Genomic DNA, 14,231 nt, shown 5'->3' on the forward strand with positions numbered 1-14,231 from the left:
GCAGGTCTGCAGGTGTCTCTCTCTCTTTCTCCCTCTCTATCTCCTCCTCCCTCCTCATTTTCTCTCTGTTCTATCCAATAAAAAAAAAAGAAAAGAAGAGAAAAGGAAAGAGAAGAAACATGCCCACCACCCCAGCAGCAGAAGATTCATAGTGCAGGCACTGAGCCCCAGCAACAACCATGGAGACACACACACACATACACACAGAGAGAGAGAGAGAGAAAGAGAGAGAGAGAGAGAGAGAGAGAGAGAGAAAGAGGGGGGGAATGGGAAGATAGATAGAGAGAGGGAAGGAAAGATAGACACCTGCATAACTGCTTCACAGCTCATGAAATGGACCCCCTGCAGGTGAGTGTAAGGGCTCCGACCCAGGCCCTTGCCCTTGGTCATATCTGTGCTTAACTGGACATGCTACCACCCAATCCCCATCCAGTCCCATTTCTGTGGTCTTTGTGCAATGTGGGACCAACTCACAGCAGCTTGGGTTGTTGACTGGCCAACTCCATGATGTCCTTGACTCAGAGTCATGGCAGATGTCTTTTGTACCTTTCTGACAGATGACAGTGAAGTGTCTTCAGGATGAACTCAACTCTTAAATTCCTCAAAGGCCCTCTCATGATGGGTTAGGATTAGGGCTTCTTTTTTCTTCCCATTTTTATGCTTTATTTATTCTTTTTTTTTTTCAGTGAATGAAAGAGAGACAGAGAGACCAGAACACTGTCCTGCTCTTGGCTTATGGTGGGAGCAAAGATTGAACCTAATACCTCAGAGCCTCAGGTATTAAATAAAGCCTTTTGCATCACTGTTGTGCTATCTCCCCAATGTATCAAGGCTGTTTTTCCAAGGCTGGGCAAGTGAGGTCCATTGAGTGTTCTGTGCTCCTGTGTTTTCTGCCGTGTGACACCACAGTCCAGCAACGGGTGCAGCTAGAATGTTATTAGCTATGACCACAGAATGTGAGCTCAGACCTACAGGGATGCAGAGGTTACACAGTCTCCGGCAATGAGTATGGGCTCCAGTTCAAATCTATGGGTGTTACAGTCAAAACAATATTTGTATATGTTTCCCATATTTGAGAGATACTCTCTTTCCTGATCCAGCTTTCTAATCCTTTTCCAATTCTTACACCATCTCTTCAGGCAATCCCTTGGATCCACCTCATGTTAGCTGCCGGGCTCAGGCAAAAAGTCATGGACCCTTTGGAAGATACCTAACATAGACCTACTAGCTTTGCCCAAAATGGAGATCCCAAATCTCATCTGCTATATTCTTGCCTTTAAGTTCCTGATTAACAAACAATTTGTTCTTCTTTATATCTTAATGCTTTTTTAGACACCAAATTGTAGATTCTACCTTGATGCCAACCTCACTTTCCTGGGCAGAAGACCTCACCAATGTACCCTGGAACCCCACCTTTCCAGAACCCTTGTGCCACTATGGAAAGAGAGAGAGACAGACTGGGAGTATGGATTGACCTGCCAACAGCCATGTCCACTGGAGAAGCAATTACAGAAGCCAGACCTTCTACCTTCTGCACCCCATAACAATCCTGGACCCATGCTCCCAGAGAGATAAAGAGTAGGAAGCCTTTCAAGGGAGGGGATGGGATATAGAACTATGGTGGTGAGAACTGTGTGGAATTGTATCCCTCTTATCCTACCATCTTGTCTATATTTTTTATTTTATAAATAAAATAAAATAATAATAAATTTTTAAAAAATGGAAAAAGTGGCCGGTAGGAGTAGTGGATTCATAGTGCCAACACTAAGCCCCAGAAATAATCCTGGAGGCAAATAAATAAATAAATATTAAAAATAAAGTGGACCATTAGCATTTTCCCCTTTGTGGAGACCAGACAACTCAAAAGTTATGCAAAGCATCATGTTTGTACATATATAAATCCTGCATATATAAATCCTGTACATATATAAATCCTGTACATATATAAAACCTATATATAGGTTCTCCAAGCAACATTCTTCAAGAGGGCTGTGAACCTTCTGAAATACGTGAACCCCAAGGTTGTTTCAACACTTACATGCGTAGGCCCCTTCCCCTCCAGCCCAGAACCAGTCTGATTGGTAGGGAGTCCCAGGGTGCTCTGCACACTCACCTGGGTCCGAGTCAGTGAGTAAAGACAGCAGGGAAAACTGAAAAACAAAACAACACAATGCAAAGCAAGATTGAGTCCTCTGAGCCTGCTGAGCAATTGCCTGATGTTATAACTGGAGCCATGAGAGGAGAAAGGGGAGGAGCCTATGTGAAGATCCCCCACCTCCAATTCCAGTGCTGGCTGACAGTGATTGAAACTTGGCTGTCCAGGTATTGACAAACTTGTTAGCTAAAGTGGTGATCACCCCTGTGAGAATGTCACACGTCAGAAACAATAGCAACAAGAAATGCTGGAGAGGTTTTGAGGTCAAAGGAACCCTCCTGCACTGCTGGTAGGAATGTGAATTGGTCCAACCTTTGTGGAGAGCAGTCTGAAGAACTCACAAAAGGCTAGAAATGGGCCTACCCTATTGTCCTGCAATTCCTCTCCTGGGAATATATCCTAAGGAACCCAACACACCCATCCATAAAGATATGTTCATAGCAGCACAATTTGTAATAGCCAAATCCTGGAAGAAATCCAGGTGTCCAACAACAGATAGATGAATGGCTGAGAAAGTATGATATATATAATCAAATACTGATAAGCTGTTAAAAATGGTGAATTCACTTTCTTCACCCATCTTGGATGAAACTTGAAGCAATCATGTTAAGTGAGACAAGCCAGAAAGAGAAGGATGAATATGGGATGATGTCACTCATGGACAGAAGCTGAGAAATAAGAACAGAAGGGGAAACACAAAGCAGAACTTGGACTGAGTTTGGTGTCTTGTACCAAAGTGATATACTGGGGTGTGTGTGTATATGTGTGTGTGTGTGGGGAGCTTCAGGTCCTTGTGAAAGATGATTGTGGAGGACCTATGTGGGAGTTACAGTATTTTACAGAAAGCTGGGAAATTTTACACATATACCAACAACTGTATTTGCACCCCCCCCATAATTTTTTTTAATTAAGTGGTGATCGTGTACCATGCATCTCCTTCCCTCTTGCTTAGACATGACAATATTCAATTCCCAAAACAACCTTCTGAGGAGATTTCTATCAATTTGTTTACAGATGAGAAAATGGAAGATCAGAGGTCACAGGGGCTGTGAGAGGGTTAGGATCTCTGTTCAAGTTGATCTATGTTCAGGGTTGTCTTGCACAGTTGGCTTCTTGGAGTTGGGTATGGATAGTTGCTAAAATAAATAAATAAACAGACAAACAGGGAGTTGGGAGGTAGCACGGCGGGTTAAGCACAGGTGGTGTGAAGTGCAAGGACCAGAGTAAGGATCCTGGTTCCAGCCCCTGGTTCCCCACCTGCAGGGGCTCACTTCACAGGCGGTGAAGCAGGTCTGCAGCTGTCTTTCTCTCCCTCTCTCTGTCTTCCCCTCCTCTCTCCATTTCTCTCTGTCCTATCTAAATAATATTTAAAAAGTTAAAAAATAAACAAACAAATAAACACAACTTTCCAGTGACTTGCTGCTGATTTGGAAGACAATGCAGAGACCTACCACGATCTAGAAATCTCTGCTTAGGCCCTTTCCTCCCACAGCCTACTTCCAATCTCCAGCTACACTTGGTTCTAGAAGGGTTCCAGCCAAGGTAGAAGACCCATCACAGTACCTTTGCACCTGTTGTCACCTTAGCCTGGAAAGCTCCCCACCTTGGCTGTCACCCAGTCTCAGTCGCAATGTTATCTTCTCACAAAGGTCTTCCCTGACTCCCCCTTCAGTATGCCACCCTCCCTCACTGTCCAGTCTCTGCACCAGTGTATTTCCTCCTCAGTCCTCACCATAGCACACTGTTTTCTTTGTGCTCATTGGTGTTATCTGTCTTCTTGCATTAGATTCTGCCCTCCAGAAGGACAAGGATCTGGTCTGTTTTACCTTGACTGAGTACAATGCTTGGCACAGGGCAATCCTCAGGAAATACTTGTTGCATAAATACTTTGTATATTTTATTTTCATGAAAGAGATACAGAGAGAAGGGAAGAGTGGCTGGTGCAGTGGCACACCGGATTGAATGCACATGTTACGTATGGAAGGACCCAGGTTTGAGTCCTCAGTCTACCCCCTTATTGTCAGGAGAAGCATGCCAGAGGCCTGCATTTTAAGGAAAATGGGCCAGCATACCAAATGAACATGCATTTAAATATGCATAAATCAATGTAAATAATAAGACATAAATATTAGTGCTCATCACTGTGAATGCTATGCTATATTTACATATGCATCACACATACATAGAACTTATACATATCTAAATAATATATAAAATGTATATTCATGAAAGTGAGAGAGTAAACAATCTATATAGCAGAAAGCTATTCATTGCACCATCCTTTCCGTTTGTCTGAAGGTTTGGAGAATTAATGTTGGGATAGCATGAGTAATAGGAAAGAAGGAAGGAAGGAAGGAAGGAAGGGAGGAAGGGAGGGAGGGAGGGAGGAAGGAAAGAAGGAAGGGAGAGAAAGAAAGAAAGACAGAGAGAAAGAAAGAGAGAGAGAAAGAAAGAAAGAAAGAAAGTGCCGGGCTAGCATCACCGGAGAGAGACGAGACCAGGAACTCGTGGCTGAGTGGAACACAATGCAATGCCTTTATTGATCAGAGACAACGCCTTTATATCTTTTGAAACGGAAGTGGCGCGTAGGAAAAAGAAATGGCTAGGAGAGGGAGTGGAGAAAAGAAAAGAGCACAACGCTTCCAAAGCTTCCATAGCTATTTCGAAGGTTCTAACCAATGGGATAAACCAATACCCTGCAGGCAGGGTGGGTCTCAGGCAAAACAATGATTATGTAAATAGACCACAGCATCAATCAATGCAGCATGGAGCAGGGGGTAGCTGGCATAATGCCCAACAAGAAAGAGGGAGAAGAGGAAGGGAGGAAAGAGAAGAAGAAAGAGAAAGAAGAGATATACTATGAAAACTGTGTCTGGTTGGTGCCTAACTGCTTTGTGCCTCCCCAGCTCTGCAACTGAGGAAATCAAGAGGCAGGTACTTTTGTTTTTTTGAGGGGGTTGGGAGTGAGCATGGATAGTGGTGGATCAGACAGAGGAAATGCAGGCACAGTTTTCAGGGATGCTGTTGCACCCTGGGTGCTTGCACAGGGACCAGGAGGGTGGACATGTTTGGTTTTGTGTCCAATGCAGGGCCATGAACAATCCTGACAATTGTCAACCTGCCGTTGGCCTCACCGTCACCACAGCTGGCCACCTACCCTGGTCCTCCGTGCCTGCTCCTCATCAATCTTGAGAAGTGGGCCGGACAGGAAGGAGGACTTCTGGCAGCACCCAGTCTCCAGGTTCAGTTTGGATAAAGACCCTCTAGAGTCTGCACCTGGGTCAGAATCCTGTGCTTGGCTCCACCTAGAGCCTGTGAGCTGCTGTGCCACTTAGAGCCAGCAGGTGGAAGCCATGCCCTTCCCAGGAACCGACATACAGAGATTAAAACAAACAGAAAATTGAGCCTTCTTGGGCTGATAGGGCTTCTTCAGATGCCACTGGTCCTGGAGGAGCCGGAAATAGAGGCCCCCTGGCTGTGCAGCTCCCGATGCAGGTCAGAGCATGCAAAGCATCTGAAGTCAGCACCTCATTTTGTGAGTTGCTGGGGCCACTGCAGAGAGAGGATATGTATGTGTGGAGACATGGAAAACCGGAAGTGGAGGCCCCCCCCACCGGAGCTGGGTGTTGGGGGGTGAAGTGGGGAGGGGGTTCTGCGGGGAAAGGTTAGACCTGCAGATGGATATTTCTGCCAGTCCGTAAACCAAAATTGATCTGAAAGCTAGCAGGATGGAGGTGGTGGGGTGGAGAGAATGAGTTCAATACTTGTCTCTTCATTGTGTCCTTCCTTTCTTTACTCCTAGAACTTATCAAATCCTAAAAGGAAAAGGAAACATAAAAGAAAGAGGAGGGAGACCCCTCCAGTCTCAGTAGTTGTGCCCACTAAGAGTAGGCAGACCTTGGGTTCAATTCCCAGCATCAGAAACAGATGAACCAGAAGAGCTGACAGAGGGCCAAGGACTGTGGTAAGTGCCTAGTGTGCATCCTGTTTCTTTATTGCCACACTGGGACCGTAGTTCAAATCCTAGCACCATCTGGGAATCCTACAGCACTGAGGGAGTCTCATTTCTCTGACTTTTTTTTGTTATTAATTTTTTAAATTTATTTTTATGTATTTTCCCTTTTGTTGCCCTTGTTTTTTATTGTTGTAGATATTTTGCTGTTGTTATTGATGTCATCGTTGTTGAATAGGACAGATAGAAATGGAGAGAGGAGGGGAAGATAGACAGAGGGAGAGAAAGACCGACACCTGCAGTCCTCCTTCACCACTTGTGAAGTGACACCCCTGCAGGTGGGGAGCCTGGGGCTGGAACTGGGATCCTTGAGCAGTCCTTGGGCTTCGCGCCATGTACACTTAACCTACTGCACTTCCGCCCACCTCCCTCTATCTGACTTTCTGTCTGTCTCTCTCAGTGAAATAAAAAGAAAGAAAATAATTGACTGTGGAGTGGTAAAATTGTGCATAATGGGAGACCTTGGTGTGTGTGTGTGTGTACACATATACACACACACATACACACATAACTCAGTAATTACATAAATAAATTAATAGTAAATAGATAAAGAAATTAATTAAATAAAAGAATTCCCTGACCCTATGTGAGATAGGGCATTGTTCTACATTAGGACAGCAGGATCCCTCTTCTTAGAAAGTGCCTTGAAATGTCTGTTCAGACTGACCCTGACCTGGCCGAACACTGGGCAGGCCACCCAGTGACAGCTCAGGAAAGTACAAAAGTCAGCTTGAGCCTTGTCAAGACTCTGTGGCAACATATCCAGACAAACAACTCCCTCCAGATCAAGAAGAAGGCAAGGCGAAGCTGGTTCCTTCCATCACAACTGTTCCTGGACTCAGCAGGGATCAAACAGCACGGGATCTCAACTGCCCTCAGCACACCTTAGGAGCCTGGATATGGTGCTTCTTGCTCCCAGTAGAAGGTCAAGCACTTGTAGTGGATACAGGACACCTTGTGGTCCTCCTGTTGCACCATCTACTTCACGCTCAGGCTTTCTCTATGAATCTCTAGCTCAAGACTCTGACCATCTTCAGTTAGTGGCAAGGATACCCCTTCCCCCACATGAAGCTTCCCCTGCCCCAGTCATGGGGGTTTTGAGGTCTAGTGTCTTCTAGGATAAGCTTGGTTAGTGGAGACAGAAGGGAGGGGAAGAGAGAGAGGGGTCCTTTATTTCTCTCTCTTTCTCCCTCTTTCTTCTTCTCCTCCTTCTCCTTCTCCTCCTCCTTCTCCTCCTCCCCCTCCTCCCCCTCCCCTCCCCCTCCCCCCCCTCCTCCTTCATCTTCTTTTTTATGGTCATCACTGTGCTTCACCATTCTCAGCTGATTTTTTTTTTCATATCTAGAGATATAGAGGCAGATTGCCAAAAAGAGAGAGGGAAAGACACCACATCACTGAAGCTTCCTCCAGTTGGCTGGAGGCCAGGCTTCATCCTGGGTCACACACACGACAAAGTAGGCATTCCATTAGCTTTCTGGTGAACAAAACAGGCTAAAGTCTGAATTGATCAACTCCAGGAATTAACTTTGGGAGACATTCTTAGAAGATTGAAAACAGTGGAAGTTGAAAGGGTAGATAGAAACCTGTCCTTTGGGGTCAGAGCCTTAGCTTGGAAAGAAATAATAACAAAAAAGTAGGTGGAAGACTGGAACTCAAATCTCAGCCTTCCCATTCTCTTTGAATGGTCTCTCAGGACCTGGTGGTAGACCAAATGTCTCTGACTACTGGTTCTGGATCATATTACTCTTAAGAGCAGTTGGGAAGGAAAGGAGTCTGCTCTGTGGCTCAAGGAGAAGATTACTGCTGGACTAAGGCAGGTCAGGAATCAGAAGGCACAGCTCAGGAGGATCAGTCTCCACTGCTGGACACAGAATGAGGGGCCAGGAGGGATGGGACAGAGAGCAAGGGCTGTCATGAGTCTGGATGCTGACTTGTACCATCCTCCCACTTCTGCTGTAAACATAGTTGGATACTTGTGGAAAGCTGCTCAGCCTTTAATTTTTTTTTTCTTATAATAAAAATATGTAAGTCTAGAGGAGTAGCTCACTAGGCAGGTGGCTGCTTTGTCATCAGCTTGGCCCATGTGAAGTTCTGGCACCATGTAGGAGTGCCATAGAACCAGGGGAAGCTCTCTCAGACAGTGGTTTCTCCCCCCCCCTATTGTGTGTGTGTGTGTGTGTGTGTGTGTGTGTGTGTATGTGTGTGAATACAAAATCTTTCTGGGAGTGGTTATGGCTCCTAAATGTGTACATATTGATACATGTATGTATGATATATATTATATATGCATGATATAAATAAATATGTCATATATATCATAATGTTTTTCATTTTAAACATCTGTAAGTAACTGTATCATTTAGTAGTCGAATTACATTTGAAATGATCTGTAATTATCAACCTGTCTCTACCCAAAACATTGTCATCATCTTCAACATTATAAAATCTGTACCCATTAGACAGTATCTCCTTTCTGGCTCCACTCCCACCCTCCCAGCCCCTAGTAATATCTATTCTACTTTTTTTTATTTTATTTTTTTGCTACCAGGTTTATTGATGTGGCTCAGTGCCTGCATTACAAATCCGCAGCTGCTAGTGGCCATTTCTTTTTTCTTTATTTGATAAGGCAGAGAGAAATTGAGAGATAAGGGGAGATAGGTAGATAGATAGATAGATAGATAGATAGATAGATGATAGATAGATAGATAGACCTGCCATACTTGCTTCACCACCAGTGAAACTTGCCCTTTGTCAGTGAGGAGCAAGGGATTGAACCCACGTATTTGTGCATGGTAACATGTGTGCTTAACCAGGTGTGCTACCTCCCAGTCCCCTCTATTCTACTTCCTGTCTCTGTGAGTGTATCTATCCTAGGTACTTCAGTTAAGTGGAATCAAGTGAGATTTTCCCTTCTGTGACCAGACTTATTACTTGTAATGTTTTCAAGACTCACTCAGGTGGCAGCATATGTCAGGATCATATGCCACTGATGGTTGAATAGGATTCCACTGCATATCCCACCATCTACTGATAGACACTTGAGTAGCATATATCTTGGCAGCCATCTATAAATAATGTGACTATAAACATCAGTGTATAAATGTCTGTTCCCTGTTTCTGATTTCCAGACTGGTGTGTGGTACTAGGAATGGAACTGCTGAGTCCTATGGTAGGTAGGTCTGTTGATGATGGAAGGACTACAGTGTTTTCCACAGTGGTTGCACCAGTTCCCATGTGTTACTGGGTTGATTTTGATGAGATGGTAAACATACAACTTTAGCCATTGTTGTCAGTGGATTTGGTTTGGTTGTTGTTGCAAATCACAGAGTGACTGAGGGAAATTTGCGCTGTATAAGTTCTTCCTGGAACTTGTAGGGGTCACCAGCATGTCAGACAAACTCACCAACCCCCAGGCCCCTCCACCTTCCTCCTCATATTTTTTTCTGGGACTTTTGCCAAGTCTTAGACCAGGAAGCCTTGTTATATTAATTATGAAGAAAAAGCATGTTTTATTTAAAATCCTAGCTGCCGAACGTTCTGCCATGCTGTTTCTCTGTGACAGCAGAATTGCTTTTGCATCTAGGGAACGCTAATGAATTTCAAATATAAATATATCTGTGCTGATATACACACACGATTTTCTGCGACCTGATTCCCCTAAATACCAGCATACACTGTCCAAGCTAATGAGTCAGAGTCATGTTTAAAATCATTTTCCTGCCTCCCCCCAAAAAAGTCAATGAGAGGTTGCAGTGAAAGCCAGTACTTCTCAAAATCTGCATGGATTACAGCAACAGGGAGGAGTGTCTCTCCTGGGCCAGGAAAAATAAAAAACTTAGACAAACTGAAGCATGAGGTCAGGAGATTATCTGGTAGAGTGAACACCTTAGCATGTAGGGGCCATGGTTCAAGGCCCCTGACCATTCCATGGGTGTACCACACAAAGAGGAAGCTTTAAGAGTGGTGGATTGATCTATTCTCCCTCTCCCTCCCTCTCTCCTTCTGCCTTCCTTTCCCTTCTCCCCTCCCTCTCTGAAAGAAGAGAGTAAGCCAGGAACAGAAGAATTGTGCAGGAAAAACCAGAAAATACAGTGGGAATAAAAGAAAGGAAAGGGGAGTCAGGCGGTAGCACAGCGGGTTAAGTGCAGGTGGCGCAAAGTGCAAGGACCGGCATAAAGGTCCCGGTTCAAGTCCCCCGGTTTTCCACCTGAAGGGAAGTCTCTTCACAGGCAGTGAAGCAGGTCTGCAGGTGTCTATCTTCCTCTCCCCCTCTCTGTCTTCCCCTCCTCTCTCCATTTCTCTCTGTCCTATCCAACAACAATAACATCAATCATAACTACAACAATAAAACAACAAGGGCAACAAAAGGGAATAAATAATAAATAAATATCTAAAAAAGAAAGGAAGGCAGGAAGGAAGGAGCATAGAAGCTCCCATAGGTGGTCACCAACCTGAATTTCTTTTTTTTTTCTTTTTTTTTTCAATTTTAATGTCTTTATTGGGGGATTAATGGCTTACAGTTGACAGTAAAATACAATAACAGTTTGTACATGCATAACATTTCCCAGTTTTCCACATAACAAGTCAACCCACTAGGTCCTCCTCTGCCATCATGTTCTAGAACCTGAACCCTTCCCTCTCCCCCAATCCCAGAGTCCTTTACTTTGGTGCAATACACCAACTCCAGTCCAAGTTCTGCTTAGTGTTGCCCCTTCTGATCTTGTTTTTCAACTTCTATGAGTGAAATCATCCCATATTCATCATTTTGTTTCTGACTTATCTCACTCAATATGATTCCTTCAATCTCTGTCTAAGATGGGGTAAAGAAGGTGAACTCACCATTTTTAATAGCTAAGTAGTATTCAGTTGTATATATAAACCACAACTTGTTCAGCCACTCATCTGTTGTTGGACACCTGGATTGCTTCCATGATTTGGCTATTACAAATTGTGCTGCTATGAACATAGGTATACACAAATCTTTTTAAATGTTTATTTTTGGTTCCTTAAGATATATCCCCAGAAGAGTGTCATAGGGTAGGTCCACTTCTAGCCTTCTGAGAGTTCTTCAGACTGCTCTCCATCAACTGGGCCAACTGACATTCCCACCAGCAGGGACCAGAGTTTCTTTAGATTTAGACTAAATGGGCACACTGCTACCTGGCTGATGGACAGGATGCTGCAGCCCCTCAGCTCTGTGGACTGAGGGCATCTTTTTCTTAATCAGGGTTCCTGACAAGAGATCTTGTCTAGATGGATAGACACTTACCCACAGTTTGGAGCTCAGCTGTGAAATGGAAGCTGACTTATCTGATGCTTTACCTGTGACATGGGGACAGTAACCTAGTCTTCCCTCTGGAATTCTAGAAATGAATAGACCCATCCAACAAAAGCACAAGGCCTGGCACACAAGGTTGCTCACTCTCTCCCTTTCTCTGATTTTCTTTTATTTCCTTTTCCATTTTCTTTCTCTCCCCCCCCCCTCTTTCTTTCTTGAAGAGTCAGAGTGAAAGAGACCACAGCACTCAAGCTTTCTTCAGTGCTGTGGGAGTGAGGCTTTAAACTGGGTCACACACATGGTGAAGCTGCAGGCAGACAAAATTGTTCAACAACAACAAGTCGACTATTATTTTTAGCTCTATGGGGACAGAAGGCCACTGAGGCCATTTGTCTGTAGGTCTCCTCCTTTCTACCTGTGATGCCCTAAACTCCCAAGCCTCTGAGTTGGTCACCTGTCCTGAATCTTCTCCCCACCACCTGCCTCACCATTACCCCCTAAACCTGGGGAAAAAGTAGATCCCAAAACCCTGGGTCCTCTCTTTGGAGTTGACTAAGCTTATTGCTTGGAGGCCAGCTCTCATATTTTCTCTTTTCTCCATATCAACTTACAAAGTCATTCCGAACCCTAAAAATTCACCAGGGTTTGCAAAAGGAAGAAAGGTTTTTTGTTTGTTTGTTTGTTTTGTTTGTTTTGCTGGGGGGCTGGGGGCAAGGGTGACTATTTTCTTTCTGTGGATTTTCTTTCTGCTACAGGCTGGTAGACTTGATGCTCTGATTCTGTATGACCAGCTCTTTCTTGGGGGCCCTAAAGTAGTCTCTGATCCTTCTCCACCCCACCCCTTCTCTAGACAGTGACTTTTCAACTGGGTCTCTGCCCCAGACTGCCAGCAAGGAATCGGCCTTTCAGGTGGGTTCAGGAACAGTTTCCAGTTGAGACCAATCCACACATGCACAGTCAGCAGTGAGAAAGGAAACCCTTCTGACTTCACATCACTTTAATGCCATGGATAAACCAACTCATGGCTTACAGCCAGCCATGGTGGGTGTCTGCAGAGAGTTTACTAGGAGGGGAGGAGCTACAGTTGTTTCCTAAGCAGGCTGATCAGAGAACCTGGAGTTGAGTCTGCTTCCTGTAGGACAAGCTCTTTGGAATAAAGTGGGGAATAAAATGCAAGACTCACTTTAGCTTTTGACCTTTGCTCATTCTCTAACACTTCCTGTCCCCCAAGGTGCTCTCATGTTTATAGAGATGTTCTATTCATTCTGAGTCAATTTTATTTTTTAATTGCCACTGGGATTATCCCTGGGTCTCTGCCTACAATACAAAGCCGCTGCTTCTGGTGGCCATTTTATACCCTTGGCTTATTTTCCTTCTCTCTCTCTCTTCTTTTTTCTTTTTCTCATTTTATTTGATAGAACAGAGAGAAATTGAGAGAGAAGGGGAAGACAGAGAGGAAGAGAGAAAGATAGACACCTGCAGACCTGCTTTACAGGTGAAGCAACCCCCTGCAGATGGGGAGCCAGGAGCTCGATATTGCACCAAAGTAACAGACTCTGGGGTGGGTGGGTGGGGAGAATACAGGTCCAAAAAGGATGGCAGAGGGCCTAGTGGGGGTTGTATTGTTATATGGAGAACTGGGAAATGTTATGCATGTACAAACTATTGTATTTACTGTCGAATATAAAACATTAATTCCCCAATAAAGAAATTTTTAAAAATATATCTTTAAAAAAGAAACCATCTGCCAAGATCATTCACAGCCTGTTGGATTTTTCTGAAGACAGCACAGCAATTCTTACTCTCAAGATGGCTGGGGGGCGGTTCTGGTTTGTGTGTGAGTATTGTACAGAGAGAGATCTTAGCTTCCAGTAGCTTCTTAGAGGGATATCTGAGACCCAAACATGATCATAACCCACCACTTTAGCCAACATTCTCTCCCCACCCCACTACACTGCTTCAAGAGGGTACAAGTCAGGGCCATGTCCTCCTGGAAATGGTTGCTCAGTGCACACAGCATGATGGGGCCGTAACTCTAGCTCTTCTGTAGGCCTAAGAGCTTGTCATCAGGATCTATTCCACCTGGCAACACCAGCCTTTCAAAACCAAAGTTTCTTCTTACTCCTGACCCAGACGACTGGGTCCTCACAGCATCCCCAGAGTTCCCCAACTACAGATATTTGAGAAAAGGACTTACCCCCAGGACTCTCTCTCCTACCAGAGTCACAAACAGCAGAACGTGGAGACGGCACCTTGGAGCAAGCATCTTGGCAGTGAGGGACTCTTGTTTTTGCTCAAAATATACTTTCTTTTGTTGTCTCTGCCTTTTGGTGGAAGTGGGGAGGGGGGTCTATCAGTCTCCAAAGATTCAGGAGCAAATGAAGAGGATGCAAATTATTAACTAGGCATCAAATACTGTTTAATGTTTAATGTGTTGCAAACCAACTATCTTGATTAAACAAATAGTAACTTTGGGGCTGGGCTGATGCATGAGGTGGTTTTTTTTAGGGAGAAAGTCATCAAAGAAATCAGCAAGGATAAAGAGCCCCCCTCCAGCTTTGGGGTGCATACAGAAGCTGATGGTCTCTAACTACTGTTGGTTGAGGGAAGGAAGTCCCAGAGCAGGGGACATTCTGATTCATGCCTCTGCCCTTGCTGATTCGGCCAGAATACAAACAGAGCTCTGATTCATCAAATCTCAGACAGAATTAAGGTCCGGGTGGGCTCCTGATCACATCAAGCTTTATATTGATGAAAGATAAATTAAAGGATGCAAAACTACTATT

At 44.4% G+C, this 14,231-nt stretch overlaps 1 protein-coding gene across 2 annotated transcripts in view; it reads right to left on the reverse strand.

Annotated features, from left to right (window-relative positions):
• HABP2 (hyaluronan binding protein 2) overlaps positions 1-13,814 on the reverse strand; it is a 36,365-nt gene extending 22,551 nt beyond the window's left edge. For both annotated transcript variants that reach the window (XM_016186818.2, XM_016186817.2), the window contains exons 1-2: positions 13,643-13,814; positions 2,114-2,150 (exon numbers count right to left, since the gene is read on the reverse strand). In XM_016186818.2, the coding sequence (XP_016042304.1) occupies positions 2,114-2,150; positions 13,643-13,711 (106 nt within the window). In that variant the 5' untranslated portion in view covers positions 13,712-13,814. The remainder of the gene's footprint in view (positions 1-2,113; positions 2,151-13,642) is intronic.
• Between the last annotated feature and the right edge of the window lie 417 nt (positions 13,815-14,231).

The sequence above is a fragment of the Erinaceus europaeus genome, chromosome 14 (assembly GCF_950295315.1).
Source record: "Erinaceus europaeus chromosome 14, mEriEur2.1, whole genome shotgun sequence".
Taxonomy (NCBI): domain Eukaryota; kingdom Metazoa; phylum Chordata; class Mammalia; order Eulipotyphla; family Erinaceidae; genus Erinaceus; species Erinaceus europaeus.